At 36.0% G+C, this 16,545-nt stretch overlaps 1 protein-coding gene across 5 annotated transcripts in view; it reads left to right on the top strand.

The window, feature by feature from the left end:
* The window catches only part of CRY1 (cryptochrome circadian regulator 1), a 93,250-nt gene that overhangs the window by 52,035 nt on the left and 24,670 nt on the right, over positions 1-16,545 (top strand). For 4 of the 5 annotated variants that reach the window (XM_089921231.1, XM_089921229.1, XM_022599908.3 and 1 more), the window contains exon 2: positions 7,559-7,667. In XM_089921231.1, coding sequence (XP_089777357.1) covers positions 7,559-7,667 — 109 coding nt within the window. Of the gene's footprint in view, positions 1-7,558; positions 7,668-7,706; positions 7,729-16,545 lie in introns of those variants that run through there. The other variant, XM_089921230.1, reaches the window with a different exon arrangement.

Genomic DNA, 16,545 nt, shown 5'->3' with positions numbered 1-16,545 from the left:
GGAAGATGTCCTTGAGTTTTAGATTCATTTTTAAAATGAGATACCTTATAAAGTTGTTGGGAATATAGTATATGTAAAGTACCTAATCCAGCATACATTCTTTCCCTCTCACATTTATTACTTCTCCATTGACTATTGAATTAAGTCTTTAAAAGTCCCTTTCTCCTGCTTTCATTAATTTATTTATTTGGTTAGTCATTAGATAAATATTTTTTGAACTGCTACTATATGTCAGGCATTGTCTAGTTACTGTGAAGTGGTGAACAAGGCCTAGTCCCAGTCTTTAAGGTGGTTACAGTCCTATGGCCAATAATTCTCCCTTCCTGTCTTCAGCTATCAAGCAAAGTTATATTAATACTGCAAGTCCTCTCTACCATCACCTTGAAAATTTTGCCTAAATTTCTCCCCATCTCAAAAAAAAAGAAAAAAATCCAGAAGTGATTGTTCCCTCCTGATTGTTCAAAGCAAATTACTGGTATTCATATGTGTCTCTTATAATATATATTGCATTCTGCCATAACAGATTCTGTTATATTCATGTACATCATGTACATTTTCAAGTTTCTTTTCTAAATTTTACGCTCGAGTGTTGGAATTTCATATCATTTATCTTGTATTCCTCAAATCAAGAATATTATCTGGATAATGAATGTCATTCGTTAGAAGGTGTTTGGGGAATTTATGGGGGCATTTTTGGTAGTCACAGTGATTGGAGGGTCCTAGTGGAATTAATGAGGAGAGACTGAGGATGGAAAACTTCTTGCAGTGCTCAGGACAGTCTCTCAAAATAAATAGTTGTCCTGAGTCCCACATAACTTTCAAATATTATACTAGATGTTTCGTGAAACTTCTAGTAAGTGAAAAACTTATTCATGATTTTCAAAATCTAGAGCCTAAATCCATTTTTATGTGTAAACACTAGGTATTTTTTACACAATTTTAATATACATTGAGTGTTCCTAAAATATATTGATCACCAATGTGAATCAAGGGAAGATTGAACTTTGTCCAGACCTCTACTAAATCTTGCTCAACATTACAGAAAACCAAAGGCAGTAACACTCATGGTATTTGAGTCACCAATAATACAACTGTATCATTCTGTTTTTGTAGCTGTTGAATTTAAAATGATTCTGTATGTAGGTGCAGGCATCCAACTAATTCATTGTCTTTTTGTTTCATACCCAGATATTTACTTATGGTAAGTAAATGTTGCTTCTTTTTAAAATATAAATGACTTTACTTAAACTTCTCTCATATATTACATTGCAGTGTTATATTAATGCTTTAAAATTGTATATAAGGATATGTTATCTATGAATTTCATTTCAGAATTTAAAATAAGGCAGTGAAAAATATTTGTTATAAGATGTGACATTGTGTCATGGTTTAGACCCACTGATTTATGAACCATTAGAGCCTGGAAAAAATATAAACTTTGCTTTTAAAATACATATTTAATCCTATTCAACATTAAACTGTTCTCTTTAGGGAAAGTGTATAGCACAAATATTCTGATAATTTGAATAATGTTAGATAAGAGCACTAAAAATTTGTTACAAACCTTAAAAAAAGCATATGTAATCTTTATTCAATTTATAGACAAATTGCTATTTATAATTTTTGACCTTCTAATGAAACACCAATGACTGCTTAATGACTGAGACTCTCCATTTTTTCCTTTATTATGGTTAGTATATCCAGAACTTTTATTTAAAAAAATTTAACTCTGTTGTTTCACAAGGAGGAAGGGTAGAAGATATTTTGCATGTGATTTAATGATCTTAATTTATAGTCTGTAAATCACTTCTCTAGGGTCAGCAATGAATTGTTTTGGTTTAGATATTCTAAGTGTAGTTTTCATTGTTGAGCATGTGATAAGATATATTTTATAAACTAAAGTGCAGAACCAGATGGCTTTATTCTGGTATGATACGTGTTAATTCATAATGCCTTGTTTTTAGCAGGAATGGGATTATGTCGTATCTTACTGTTGCCTTTTTTAGACTATTTTATAGACAGAACTAGAAATTCTAGTTATATAAAGCTGTACTAGCATAGGCTGGAAAGTAGGTCATTGTTATGGGGAGTATACCAAACTGCCCACTGGTTGCTATAGCAATGACCTACTTTAAGAAACTATTTCTGTTGATTCATGTTGAAATCATCTTTTGGAACCAGCATAAAGAAACTCACCGCATGTAATTTTTCCTAATAGCAATAAGGTAGTGATCGCTGGAGGTAAAAAAAAAATCCTTAAAATGTTTAAAGTGAAGAAATATATTTTCTCACCTAACCCCTCTTCAATTTATTTTGAAGTGCTGCAATTAGTATTGTAATTAAAGAGTACCAGAACTGTTCTTCTGTGTAGGCAATACAATTATGCAGAGGGATGTAGTGAGTTTTACTACCCTTTGGCCTATTTAAAAATCAACCTGTTACATGTAATTAATAGCATTATTAACTGAGCCTTCAAATGGGTATGGTTTCAAGAAAACACAGTAAACATGCCAAATTGGATAAGGTCTGAAAATAAGTTCCTATTAAAATTGTACCTTATGGGGAGTTCCCTGGTGGCCTAGTGGTTAGGATTCTGGGCTTTCACTGCCGTGGCCCTGGTCAGTCCCTGGTCAGGGAACTGAGATCCCACAAGCTGCACGGTGAGGTCAAAAAAAAAACGTACCTTATGCAATTTCAATATATTGTATTAAATCATTCCATTCAATGTTGGATTCCTGTTCTTAGGTACATGCATTCGTAATATATAAAGGTTGAAATTGGTGTGTTCTCTGAAACACATTGAATCTGAACTCTGGCAGAACTCATTCTCTTCCCAGTTGAGGGTAAAGGATGAAAAGTTAGACTATAGAGCACCCTTTGAAGTAACATTATTCCTTCAGCACTAAAAAGAAATCTTACCTGTCAATGAGTTGATATTTTGAACTTGGTGTATTGGAGATTTTATGGTATTATCAAGGAAGAATTATATGCTTAGAGATTAGTTGATTCAAGGTATTAATTGCACTGTATCTTGTATATATATTCATATTCACATTTGCCTTGCCTTGTGGGAAAGATTTTCATCAAACCTTTGTTCAAAGTCACATTCAGAGAAAGTTAAGAGTTTAAGATGATTATGTATATAGATGTAGGCATTAACTAATTCATTATCTTCTGTTGTCATGCCCCAGTATTTACATATAGAAATACATGTTACTTCTTTCAAAACTATAAATTTTTCCCAAGGGAGAATAATTATAACTTCTGCTGAATGAATATCTACCAAGTACTAGTTATTTTATGCTCTTTCTATCCTTTCAGCAGATTTTCAAGACAACTCTATAGGTTATTTTCTACTATTTCTGATCTTTTCAACAAATTGTGTAAGGCACGTGATGAGATTTGTTTGCCAAATGTAGAATTCAAAAGACAGGTAAAGAAAACTGTGTAGTTAGGAGTGAGACACAGATACTTAATTTGAAATCCTTGAGGAGGAGAAGGTGATATATATATGATAGCTATCATATAACGTACAATCTGAAAGTTTCTCTAGGATGAGGTTATGTCCTTTGAGGGTTTAGGAGATGGAGAAATTACTTTCAGGTGGAAGACTGAAGATTAGTAGAATGTGAACTTAAAGACATGGGAATTGGGAAAGGTACTCCAGGCCGAGGGAAGAGCATGGAGCAAATTCCAGGAGACTGAATGTGTGAGGAAAAGAGGAGTAGTTTGGTTTGGCGGGAGGGAAAGAGGAATGGTAGGAAATGAACCCTGGAACCCTAAGTTAGTCAAACAAAATAATTTGTTCTTTATTCTATAGAGAATGAATTTTTGAAGACCTTTTTACAGGAAAGTGTGCCTTAGGAAGATTTCATATTGTGTATAAAATGGATAAGAGTGGAGAGAGATTGTTGGTAGGCAGAGCCATTTTAAGGCATTGCAGCAAATAATACTGGCAAGAGATAACAAGGGATAGAATTATTGTAGCAAGAATAGGAGTGATAGGAAGGAGGAGAGTAAAAAAATAAATAACAGTTATATAATCATGCTTACTATGGGTCAGGCACTATTCTAAGAGCTTCACATATGTTATTTAATTCTCACAACAATAGTATGATATGGGCCCTGTTACTATTCCAATTTAACAGATGAGGAAATTAGAACTTTTCAGGATTGATTGAGGGATAGTAACTTGTTGCTATCAATTGTTAAATTATGGGACATCTATGGAATGGAATACTATGAAACCATGAAAATTGATGCCATAGAAGTATGTCTGTTGCTTTGAAAATATGTTCACTATGTGTTAAAGCAGGTTTACAGTAAATACAATATTTCTGTTTTGTTCTACTTTGAATGAATATGCTAATTGTCAATTTTATAACTTTTATGACATTTAAAAAAAGTGTATGTTTCTCTCTTCTTTACCCCCACCCCAAACTCCCTCTCCCCAAGGGTAGCTATTATTAATAGCTTGGTGAGTATCCTTCCAGTTAACAAGTAGATATATGCAAAGTAAATTTTATTTTATCAAAATAATATATGCAACAGTTTTAAAAGTCATAGTGCAAAAAGCCTTTTAACAAAGGACAGCATCACTGATATGTTCTCCTCCATCCTGCTCTTCTTCTTTTCTTCACAAGTCTTTTCTGAAATACCTATTTGAGTCCACTGTATCTCTGCAATCTTTATGTGAAATTATAGTGATATAAGCAGTAACATCCATGCAAGAAAAACACCATCAATAACATCTATGGTAGAAAAACATCATACTGCAATACAGCTTCTGTTCCTTTGTTTTATGAAGTGCCAAAACAAAATTAACTTTATGGTTGCAAAACTTTTTCCATTGCTCCAGCCCACGTCATTCTGTACAATGTTTGTTTGGTTCATAGAGTATTTATTGAAAAGCATTAAGAATGCTTATTCAGCTTGTGAACAAGAAAGGGAAAAATAAAGGGCTAATTATTAACTAATTCAGGCTTACTTGTTCATTTTATAAATGAATCAGATCCTGTTTTTTTCTTTTCCCATCTTGTTGTCTATCATTGACCTGCTTGTACTACATAAAAACTTTTCTACCAAAAAAGTCAAATATGGTGAACTCTTGCTACTTACTACCAGCTCTGGTAGAGAAGATACTGAAACTAATACTACAAAAGAGATTTGAGGATTATCTCTGCCTTGGATTATCCTCCCAGTACATTTTAGTTTTGTACTGTTTAAATTTAAGAAAACTTAAAATTGCTAGTTCATTCAACTTCTTAATTTTTGATCTGAATACTACAGGCTCTAAAATTTCTTTTGCCAAGCAAATACAGAAAACTAGATGCTTCCCAATAAACATTTATCACCAAACATGATAAGTTATTTATAGTTACAGATAATTCTACAAAACTTAGATACTTTTATATTGCTCTAACAACAAACAACAACAATATTCTCCCCAAAGTATTTACACATTGGTAGTGGTGGGTTGGGATGGGGATTGGGTATTGGGCGGGTAACTCCAAACCAAGACAGAAAGGGGATGTGGTGAAATATAAATGTGAGTATATATTTGTTTACGGACAACTGTGAGACTTCCTAGGGTGAAATGGTGTGATGTCTTTAACATCCTCATGAGTATAGTACTGTGACTTCCCAGGCCTGTAGAGATGATGATTCCTAAAGGGGAAGGAATATCAAACTTGACTAGGTATACTGATGTCACTAATAACTACAGTTGTAGAAAATTAACAAGACTTTCTTGGTGAAATTATGGGATCAGAATGGGCAAAGACAACAAAATGATCTATTCTGAATAATCTTCTAGAAAAATGCTGTCCAGTAGAACTTTCTGCAGTGATGGAAGTGTTCTTCACCTGTGCTGTCCAATATGGTAGCTACTAGGCACACATGTAGCTCTTGAGAGGCCTTGAAATGTGGCAAGTGTGACTGAGGAACTGAATTTTTAATTTTAATTAATTTAAATGGCTACATGTGCCTAGTGGCTACCATATTGAACAATGCAGTTCTGAAATATGCCTTTCCATTCATTTTAACCACTCCTTCTCACAAGTAAGACACAATCATTATTCTGAAAGAGCACATGGCCTGTAGAAAAGGCAGATAGATATTTAAGATGAAAAACAAAGAAGAAACAGTAGAGAGGAAATAAGATATATCCAGCTGAGAGGAACAGAATCTAGATGAAATATTAGAGAAAATTAACATGAGGCAAACAATGAGGTTGAATCTTCCAGGGGTGATATCTCTTTTGGATTTGCTCTTGTGGGCTACTCCATTTCTTCCCAATGGAAGATGCAAAGTAAGCAGTCTTCTGCCTCTGCCCCAAAATTTCCCCAGATATCTATCATGCATAAGACTTACTGATAATTATTTCATTGAAAAAAGATCCATAGCTCCATCTGCATCATGAAACCTTTTTTGAAAAAATTAATCTGGCATTCTCTACACTCAGAGAGTTAATGCCACATAATTTAACATCTATTTATTATCAAATTCTTTTTCTTTAATTATATTAGAAATTTGAAAATGGGCATTACACTTTCTCTCTCGTACATAGATAATTACGATTGCTCAGAGTGATTAAATAGGATGTTACCTTTTTTTCCAGTAGAATATGTTCTAGACTTTACAAGGTGGCTTTCCTATATGAACTTGAATTTATTTCACCAAGTTTCGACAATGAGATCAGTTCATTTAATTACTTTATTTCGTTTTTTAAATATTTATTTATTTTTGGCTGCGTTGGGTCATAGTTGTGGCACACGGGCTTCTCTCTAGTTGTGGCGCTCTGGCTCCAGAGCACGTGGGCTCTGCAGTTGCAGTGCGTGAGCTCCAGGGTGCTTGGGCTCTGTAGTTGTGGCACGCGGGCTTTCTAGTTGTGGCACACAGGCTCAGTAGTTGAAGTGTGCAGGCTTAGTTGCCCCACAGCATGTGGGATCTTAGTTCCCCGACCAGGGATCGAGCCTGCATCCCCTGTGTTAGAAGGCGGATTCTTAACTACTTGGACCACCAGGGAAGTCCCTACTTTCTTTATATGTTTTTTTTTTTTTTTTTTTTTGTGGTACGTGGGCTTCTCACTGCTGTGGCCTCTCCCGTTGCGGAGCACAGGCTCCGGATGCACAGGCTCAGCGGCCATGGCTCACGGGTCCAGCCGCTCCGCGGCATGTGGGATCTTCCCAGACCGGGGCACGAACCTGCGTCCCCCGCATCGGCAGGCGGACTCTCAACCACTGTGCCACCAGGGAAGCCCCTTTATATGATTTTTATGTTTACAAATTAAACTTTGCTAACAGTCACCCTTATTTAATGAAAGTTAGCAATTTAATTTAGGAACTTTATTAAAAAATACTGAGAAATTTGTGCTGTAATTTAAAAAAATTATATGATTTCTGGAAACAGTAATTTATATATAAGCTGGAAATAATAAGATGATAAGAGGTAAAAAAGGTGATGGGGTGGCATTTCAAATTTTAGAATAACATGATTTTACATTATATCTTCTAAATATATATTTTGAAGAATTTAAATAATATTTTCCTCTCTCTAGATTTTTGCTTCAGTGTCTTGAAGACCTTGATGCCAATCTGCGAAAATTAAACTCTCGTCTGTTTGTGATTCGTGGACAACCAGCAGATGTGTTTCCCAGGCTTTTCAAGGTTATTGGAAAAATCTTTGCATAAAAAAATAATCTTTTGTCAGAGAAGACACGTATTTGGGGTAAAGTATGGGAAATATAAGTGCTTTTAAATAAAATATTGTGGATATTTTCTCTATTTAATAAAAATGTTACACAGTGTAAAATCAGACAGTGAAAAAAATGATTTACAATGAAAAGTTTCTTTCTTCTACCTTAAACTGACAGTTCCCCTCTCAGAAGCAACAACTACTACCAGTTTGTGTATTCATTAGAAATATTCTTTGCACAAATAAGAATGCATATGTGTATGTGTTTATATACACATATTTGTGTTTGTGTGAATGTTAACCATCCCCCCTTTTTAAAACCAAGGTGAGAACACGCTATGTTATACCATTCTATGCCATGCTTTATTCACATAACCATATATTTATATTTTGGAGATTGTTCCATGTTACTTTCTCAGTCTTTTTTTTTTTAATTTATTTATTTATGTTTGGCTGTGTTGGGTCTTTGTTTCTGTGCGAGGGCTTTCTCCAGTTGCAGCGAGCGGGGGCCACTCTTCATTGAGGTGCACGGGCCTCTCACTGCCGCGGCCTCTCGTTGCGGAGCACAGGCTCCAGACGCGCACGCTCAGTAGCTGTGGCTCACGGGCCTAGTTGCTCCGCGGCATGTGGGATCTTCCCAGACCAGGGCTCGAACCCGTGTCCCCCGCATTGGCAGGCAGACTCTCAACCACTGTGCCACCAGGGAAGCCCCACTTTCTCAGTCTTTTAAATGGCTTCATAGTACTGCATTGTATAGATATGCTGTTAATTTTTTTTTAATTAAAGTATAGTTAACTTACAATATCATTAGTTTCAGGTGTACAACATAGTAATGCAATATTTTTATAGATTACACACCATGCAAAGTTATTATAAAATATTGACTATATTCCCTGAGCTGTGTATTATATCCCTGTGACTTATTTATTTTATAACTGGTAGCTTATACCTCTTAATCCCATTCACCGGTTTCACCCCTACCCCTACCCCACTCCCCTCTGGTATCCACTAATTTGTTCCTTTTGGGATTTTTTGGTTTTTTAAAATTTATTTATTTATTTGGCTGCTTTGGGTTTTTGTTGCTATGCCCGGGCTTTCTCTAGTTGCAGTGAGTGGGGGCTACTCTTCGTTGCAGTGTACAGGCTGCTCATTGTGGTGGCTTCTCTTGTTGCAGAGCATGGGCTCTAGAGTGCATGCTCAGTAGTTGTGGCACACGGGCTTAGTTGCTCCACAGCATGTGGGATTTTCCCGGACCAGGGATCGAACCAGTGTCCCCTGCACTGGCAGGCGGATTCTTAACCACTGCGCCACCAGGGAAACTAATTTGTTCTTTGTATCTGGTGAGCCTATGTCTGTTTTGTTATATTTGTTTGCTTGTTTTTTAGATTCCACATATAAGTGAAAACATACAGTATTTGTCTTTCTCTGTTTGACTTATTTTCACTTATCATAATGCCCTCCAGGTCCATCCACATTGTCACAAATGGCAAGATTTCATTCTTTTTTATGGCTGAGTAATCTTTCAGTTTGTGAGTGTGTGTGTGTGTGTGTGTGTGTGTACATCTTTATCCAGTCATCTGTTGGAGGGCTCTTAGGTTGCTTCCATATATTGGATATTGTAAATAATGCTGATATGAACATTGCGGTACATATATCTTTTTGATATAGTGTTTTTGTTTTCTTCAGATAAATACCTAGGAGTGGAATTGCTGGATCATATTACCATATTATCTGTGTTCTATTTTTAATTTTTTGAGGGTATAATTTATTTCACTAGCTTCCTATTGAACATTTAGTTATTTTTCCACAGGCCTTTTGCTAATGCAAGTAATGCTGTCAGTAAACATCCTTGTTCACAAAAGAGAAATCTTTGCTCACATGTGCCAGTACATTTGTGGGACAATTCTTATAAGACTTTCTGAGTCAAAGGGCTGTAACAATTGACATGCTACAAAACTGTAATGTTTTTAACTTGGTAGAATCTTAAAAATCTCCTAATCTTATTTCCCCCCCTTTTTTCCAAATGAAAAAATTAGTCCTAGAGAGATTAAATGAGCTAAACCTAGGTCATAAAACTAGCTCATGGAAGCATTCAGACCAGAAACTGAGTTTTCTGGCTTTGTTAATCGATCCCTTCCTATTTACTACCATTAGTATTCCTAATGTATATCTGTTTTTCTCTTGCAGCTGTTTGATTCATCAAATTTTTATAATAGCATTGTTTCTACTTCTAATGCACAAGAAAACAGTTCCTTTTCCTGAATGAAATATCCACAGTGCTGGGAATCAAACCAACACTACCTAGCCTTTTTTTCAGCAGTGTGAAAGAACCTTTTAATGTTTAGAGTTTGGCTAATACAGCAGTTGTAGCTAGTGAAAATTTATTTTATAAAAGTTTTCGGGCTTCCCTGGTGGCACAGTGGTTGAGAGTCCGCCTACCGATGCAGGGGACACGGGTTCGTGCCCCGGTCCAGGAAGATCCCACATGCTGCAGAGTGGCTGGGCCCGTGAGCCATGGCCGCTGAGCCTGCACGTCTGGAGCCTGTGCTCTGCAACGGGAGACGCCACAACAGTGAGAGGCCCGCGTACCGAAAAAAAAAAAAAAACAAAAAAGTTTTCTTACTACTATAGCTACTTAGAGTCAGAATTTAACCTAGGTACATGGAAGAGCTCTGAGAAGAAAGGATATCAAAAACAATGGTGATAGTTTATCAGCATCTAACAAGTATAAAAGTATATGTGAATAACTGCTCAACCCTATCTAAATCCATGTGTTATAAGTAAAATGAATCTTAAGAGGATTTTAAGTACCTTTAAAATAACAAAACATTTACGTGCTTTAAAAAAAATGGTTTAACTCCACAAGTCTTTTGTGTTCTTTATTTTGAGCTTTCTTCTGCCTGAAGTAACATATTATTGGATCAAACTATCTTCTGTATATAGATGATGTCCTGTCTTGTTACTTTGGCAGAGAGGCAATGGTTTCTGCAAGGGCCATAAAATACAGATACGTGAATATACTTTAATATACCTAGAGTGCTTATTATTGTATTCTGATACAGTAGTCTATATAAAATGTCGTTTATGAAAACTTCCAGATTTATTTAATATGTCTGAACCATAGAAGAGTTAATTCCTCTTTTTATTGTATTGATATTTTCATTTTTACTTTTTGTTTAGAGGTACTATATGCATGTGTTTCCAAAAAAGAGCCTAAGAGTACCTACGATAAAAAGCAGGTCTCCTTCTCACCCCTAACCCTTACACCCCCAGTTTCTCTGAGTAGGAAGATTCTTTTGTCAGTAACTAGCTGACTCATTTACATTACTGTCTCTGGTTTTATTATTCTAGTACAGCAGATAGTGAGGACTTTCATAGGTAAGTAATCCAGCTTCCCACATTGGAGGTAAAAGTGGTTTAGACCCGATAAAACCTTTAGTTTACTGGGGTGGAAATAGTGGTTTCAGTACTGACGTCTCCTCTAGTGTGCACCTTCTTTCTATAGCATTCACTCATTTTATTCTGTTTATACTCAGTAGATTTAGGAATGGGGCCAGAGCATTTTTATAAACACATTTTTACACACATCTATGTTGGATAAACTTGTTTTTTCTTATGTGTTTTCTACTTAGAATTTTTCTCAGTTAAATTCTAACTTAATATAAGCTGACAACATGGCTTTTTTTTTTTTCTTTTCATGTTCTACTGAAGAAATGATAAACTTAGCAGACACTAGCCTAGGCAAAACTTGAATGACAGTATTAATCATAGGTGTCTTATATAAATTATTATTATTATGCAGTTAAATCTTATATCTTCTACATTTGCTGCCAGAGTGATAAGCTACCAAGACCACGCATATTCTAGGGCCTGCAGAAACTTTTTTTTTTTTTTTTGCAGAAACTTTTTATGAAGAGTTTAAAGTATCGGTTTAAAACATTCTCATTATATCCAAGAAACAGAGACATGTGTCTAAAGTCTTTATAGATGGCCACACTGAAGCATAATAAAATGTTTTTTCAAAATCACAGAATAAATCAAAGAAGAACATATAAAGCCACTAACGTTTCACATGCATAAATTTATATTATGCTTTTTGAGTCATTTTGGATTCTTGCTTTATTATTTCATGGTACATGCTCATTTGAATAAGATAATTCATTCAACAGATATTGATTGAGTGCCTGCTATGTACATGGCAGTGTTCAAGGTGCTGGGGTATACTGGTGAACCAAACAGAAAAAGTTCCTACCTTCACTGAGCTTACACTATATTGGGAAGCAGGCCAATAATAAGTAAATATGTAATGTCAGGTGGTGATAGGTACTAAAATAAAATGTGGGATAGAAAGTCCCAAGGTGAGGGAAGGATAGTTACTTTATATGGAATCATGGAAGGCCTCACTGATAAGGTAGCCTTTGAGCAAATATATGAAGAGATTGAGCCATGCATATATCTGGGGTGTGATATATTGAATCCACAAAATTTTGCAGCTTGTTCATCAAAAGGTAGAGTTTATTTTCTCACTCCCTTAAATCTGGGTTGGCCTTATATCTTGTTTTCACTAAGTGCCAAAGGAGATGCTGAGTGCCAAAGGAGATACCAAGTTTCAAATCCTAGGCCTCAAGCGACCTTGCAGCTTCTACCTTTGCCCACTTGGAATGCTCCTTGTACCATGTAAGGACTGGGCTAGAATGTCAAATTATGGGAGACCACGTTTAGAGAGAGTGGGCCAACCAACAGGCAGCACCAAGGTCTGAAATGTGTGAGAGAGGTCATTTAGATGCTCTGGCAGCAGCCAAGCTGCCAGCCGACTGCAAGCTTGTGAGTGAGCCCAGGTGAGACCAACAGAAGAACCATCTAGTTAACTGACAGACTTGGAGAATTAATCAGTTATTTTAAGCTGCTAAGCTACTGCAGCTTGGGGAAAGAGTGTCACAGGCAGAGGAAACAGCAGTTACAAAGGCCCTGATGTGGAAGTGTGCCATGACTTATTTAGGAACAGCAAGGAAGGAGGCCAGTGTGCTCTAGCCAGAGCACAGTGAGTGAAAATAAGAGATAGGGTCAGAGAGGTTGCAGGGGCCAGATCACAGGGCTTTACCATGTTAAGGACTTTGGCTTTTACTCTGAGTGAAATGGGATGCCATGGGACATTTCTGAGTAGGGGAGTGACATGATTTCACTTACATTTAAAAGAATCACTCTGACTATAGAGAATAGATATTGGAGAATGGAAATGCTGTAAAGACTTAAGCAGAAAGATCAATTAGGAGACCATGGCAGTTATTTGGAAACAAGATGATGGTGACTAGGACTAGAGTAGCAGTAGGGGTGTTGAGAAGTGGTAGGATTTTGGTATATTTTTTAAATAGAGGCTATAGGGTTTTTTTATATGTGGTATTTGAGAGTCAAGGATGACTGCTAGGTTTTTAGCCTGGGCAAATGACACAGTGGGTTGCCATTTAGTGAGATGAGGAAGACTATATAGGAGGAACAAGTTTAGGGAAAAATCAGGAGTTCACCTTTTTTAACATTTTAAGTTTGAGATGCCTTTTAGACATCTGAACGTATTTGTTGAGTGGGATTCAAGTCCAGAGCTCAGGGGAGAAGTCTGTACTAAATTTAGGAATCTTAAACATGTAAATTGTGTTTAAAACTCTGAGACTAGATTTATGGAGTAAAGGAAAGAGTAATGGATGGATGCGTGGAAATTTTTAGAGCTTTACCTTTATGTTTGGGTTATTTTGTGAGATAACATTTTTAAATGTAATTATACTACTTTAAATGCTTTCTCCCAGGAAGTTTGTTATTTATAACTGTTTTCTAAAAATTTTATGTTTCTTAATTATTTTCACAGTATTACTCGTGACTTTAAGAACTGCACATCCATTTAGTGGTTCATATTATGCCTTCTGAATGGTTAAACAAATAATTGTGATACACAAAAACAGATATGAATCTTAGTGCCTAAAATTGCAAAGTGAATATTCACTCATTTCACATGAAAATATTTTAGTGCTACATGCAAACTTATTGTTATATTTACTATTGAAATTCAAAGGTTAACTGTGTGTTGCTTAAAATAAAACCGGGGCTAAAGAGTAGATAGGGACTTCCACCTCTGGTTAAGATGTAGGAAGTTGCAGTAGACCAACATTCCTGTCTTAACAATGTGAAGGAAGTAAATATGCCACAATATCATAGGTTTTTTGTTTGTTTTTAACCTGTTAGAGAGTTGATGACACAAAGAAAGCTAAATAAACCAAATTGCATAAAGGGATGAGACTTTCCTGGGAAAGAAGAGACCCATGGCTACATCCCTGAAATCACAGCAGGAAGAGAAGGGATTCTACCATAGTTGAGAGTGAAGAGAAACCAGTTGAAATTTTACCAAGCTTTTTGTGGTCATATGTGGGCTGACATGGCAGATTAGAATTTCAAGAAGCCCTAGTCACAGAGTAAGTTTACACCCACTCTCCAGTTCTTTCTTACAGTGCCTTCATGGAGTACCAGTGGCAGTGTGCCAAAGGCTGGGGCGAGGCAGAAGAGAGGAATTCCTCATTGAAGTGCACTGGGCATTCACTTAGTGCAAAGTAGCAGTTCACTGAAGCTGGAGACAGGACATCAGGGTAGAAAGATGCCTCCAGAGGTGTAGAAAATTAGGGGACAGGGCTAGAAAACAAAGAGAAGTCCTTAGCAACCATAAAGCTGTTGGGTAGACAGCAAAGCAGAGAGAGATGTCCTATAGTTTGTAAAGCTAGTGACTGTGCTGTAAAGTAGAGAGAGACATCTGGAGTCTTGTTAATACTCACATCTCAAGCCCTGTTGAAGAAAAATCTGAATCCTGCCCTCAAAATATTTGAAGCCAGTGTTGAATGAAATTTAATTACAGCAGCAACAAAGCCCAGACCCAGCTCAATTACTGACTCCAGCAATTCAACTTCTATCAGAGCAAAGACTGCACTTTTCTAGAGATAAATGTTGTTTATTGCGTTTCTAGTCTTTTATAACATTGTTGTATGATCACAAATTATTAGACACATGAAGAAGCAGGAATATGTAACTTGCAATCAGGTAAAAGAAAAACTGTCAGTAGAACCAGTCCCACAGTTGATGGAGATGTTGGGATTAGAATAAAGAAAGGACTTTACAATAATTATGCTATAGATAGTAGAGGATCTAGTCAACAGGTGAAAAATTATGTAAAGAGATGGTAATTTTAGTACAAAAATGGAAAGTATTAAAAAGAACCAAATGAAACTCCTAGAACTGAAACATGCAATATCAAAAATGAAAATTCATTAATTGGGTTTATCCAGATTGAACAGAGCAGAGCAAAAGATCAGTGAAGTTGAAGACAGTCAGTATCCCAGCTGAAGCACAAAGAAGAAGAAGATTTTTCTAAAAAGGGAATAGAGTGTCTGAGACTTGTGGAACAATAGTAAATGGCCTAACATATCCATAATTGTAGACCTAGAAAAAAGAAGGAGAGAGAGATTGGGACAGAAAAAAAATATTTGAAGAGATAATTGAGTTTCCAAAATTGATGGACGATATCAACCTACAGTGCCAAGAAGCTCAACAAACCCCAAACAGCATAAACATAAAGGAAACCACATCTTGCCACATCATAATCAATTAACTGAAAACCAAAGATAGAAAAATTTATAAGCAGCCAGAAGAGAAAGGACATATTCAGGGAACCACAGTAAGAGTGTTCAGTGGTTTCTTATTAAAAAAAAAAAAAAAAGTCCAGAAGACAATGGAAGGCACAATGAAGGCATTTTCAGTCAGACAAATGCAGAGAGAATTTATTTCCATCAGATCTATACTATAAGAAATATTAAAAGGGGACTTCCCTGGTGGCACAGTGGTTAAGAATCTGCCTGCCAATGCAGGGGACATGGGTTCAATCCTTGGTCTGGGAAGATCCCACATGACTCGGAGCAACTAACCCCTTGTGCCACAATGACTGAGCCTGCGCTCTAGAGCCTGTGAGCCACAACTACAGAGCCCATGTGCCACAACTACTGAAGTCCATGCACCACAATTACTGAAGCCCGTGCACCTAGAGCCTGTGCTCCGCAACAAGAGAAGCCACTGCAATAAGAAGCCCACACACTGCAACAAAAAGTAGCCCCCCCTTGCCACAACTAGAGAAAGCTCGTGTGCAGCAATGAAGACCCAACACAGCCAAAAATAAATAAATTTATTTATTTTTAAAAGAAATATTAAAGGAAGTTCTGCTAGGTAAAAGAAAATAGTTCTAGGCTAAAGACAGAATCTTCAAAGAAGGAAGAGCACTAAAAATATGGGTAAATATAAAAGACCACTTTTTTTTTAGTTATGTATATTAATATATCCTATTTTCCTTTAAAAAGACCATTGACAGGTTAAAACCAACTAATATTGATAAATTGTAGGGAATAATATGAATATAGTGGGGCTTGAAACATATATAGAAATAAAATCTGTAACAAGATCACACAAGGTAGGAAGAAGGTAAATAGAAGTATGTGTAAATTCTTACATTATTCAAGTGTAATATATTATTTGAAGGTAGACTGTGGTAACAATACGTATTGTGATCTAAAATAACCCAAAGAGCTATTTCTAAAAAGTTAATAGAGGAATTTTAAATGGAATACTAAAAATATTACTCATTCAAATGAAGGCAGGTAGGGGGCACAGAGGAGTAAAAGAAGAGATGGGCAAACGGAGGACTTACCAACAAGATAAAATTAAACACAACTATATCAATAATTATATTTAAATGTAAATGGTCTTTTTTAAACTCTCCATTTAAAAGACAGTTTATCAGACTACATAAAAAGACAAGCAAGAACCAAC

Source organism: Delphinapterus leucas, chromosome 11 (assembly GCF_059928025.1).
Source record: "Delphinapterus leucas isolate spDelLeu-1000000601 "Yukka" chromosome 11, BTC_Dleu_Yukka2, whole genome shotgun sequence".
NCBI classification, from domain to species: Eukaryota; Metazoa; Chordata; class Mammalia; order Artiodactyla; family Monodontidae; genus Delphinapterus; species Delphinapterus leucas.
The sequence above is the reverse complement of the archived record's forward strand: the minus strand, read 5'-3'. Positions and strand labels throughout refer to the sequence as shown.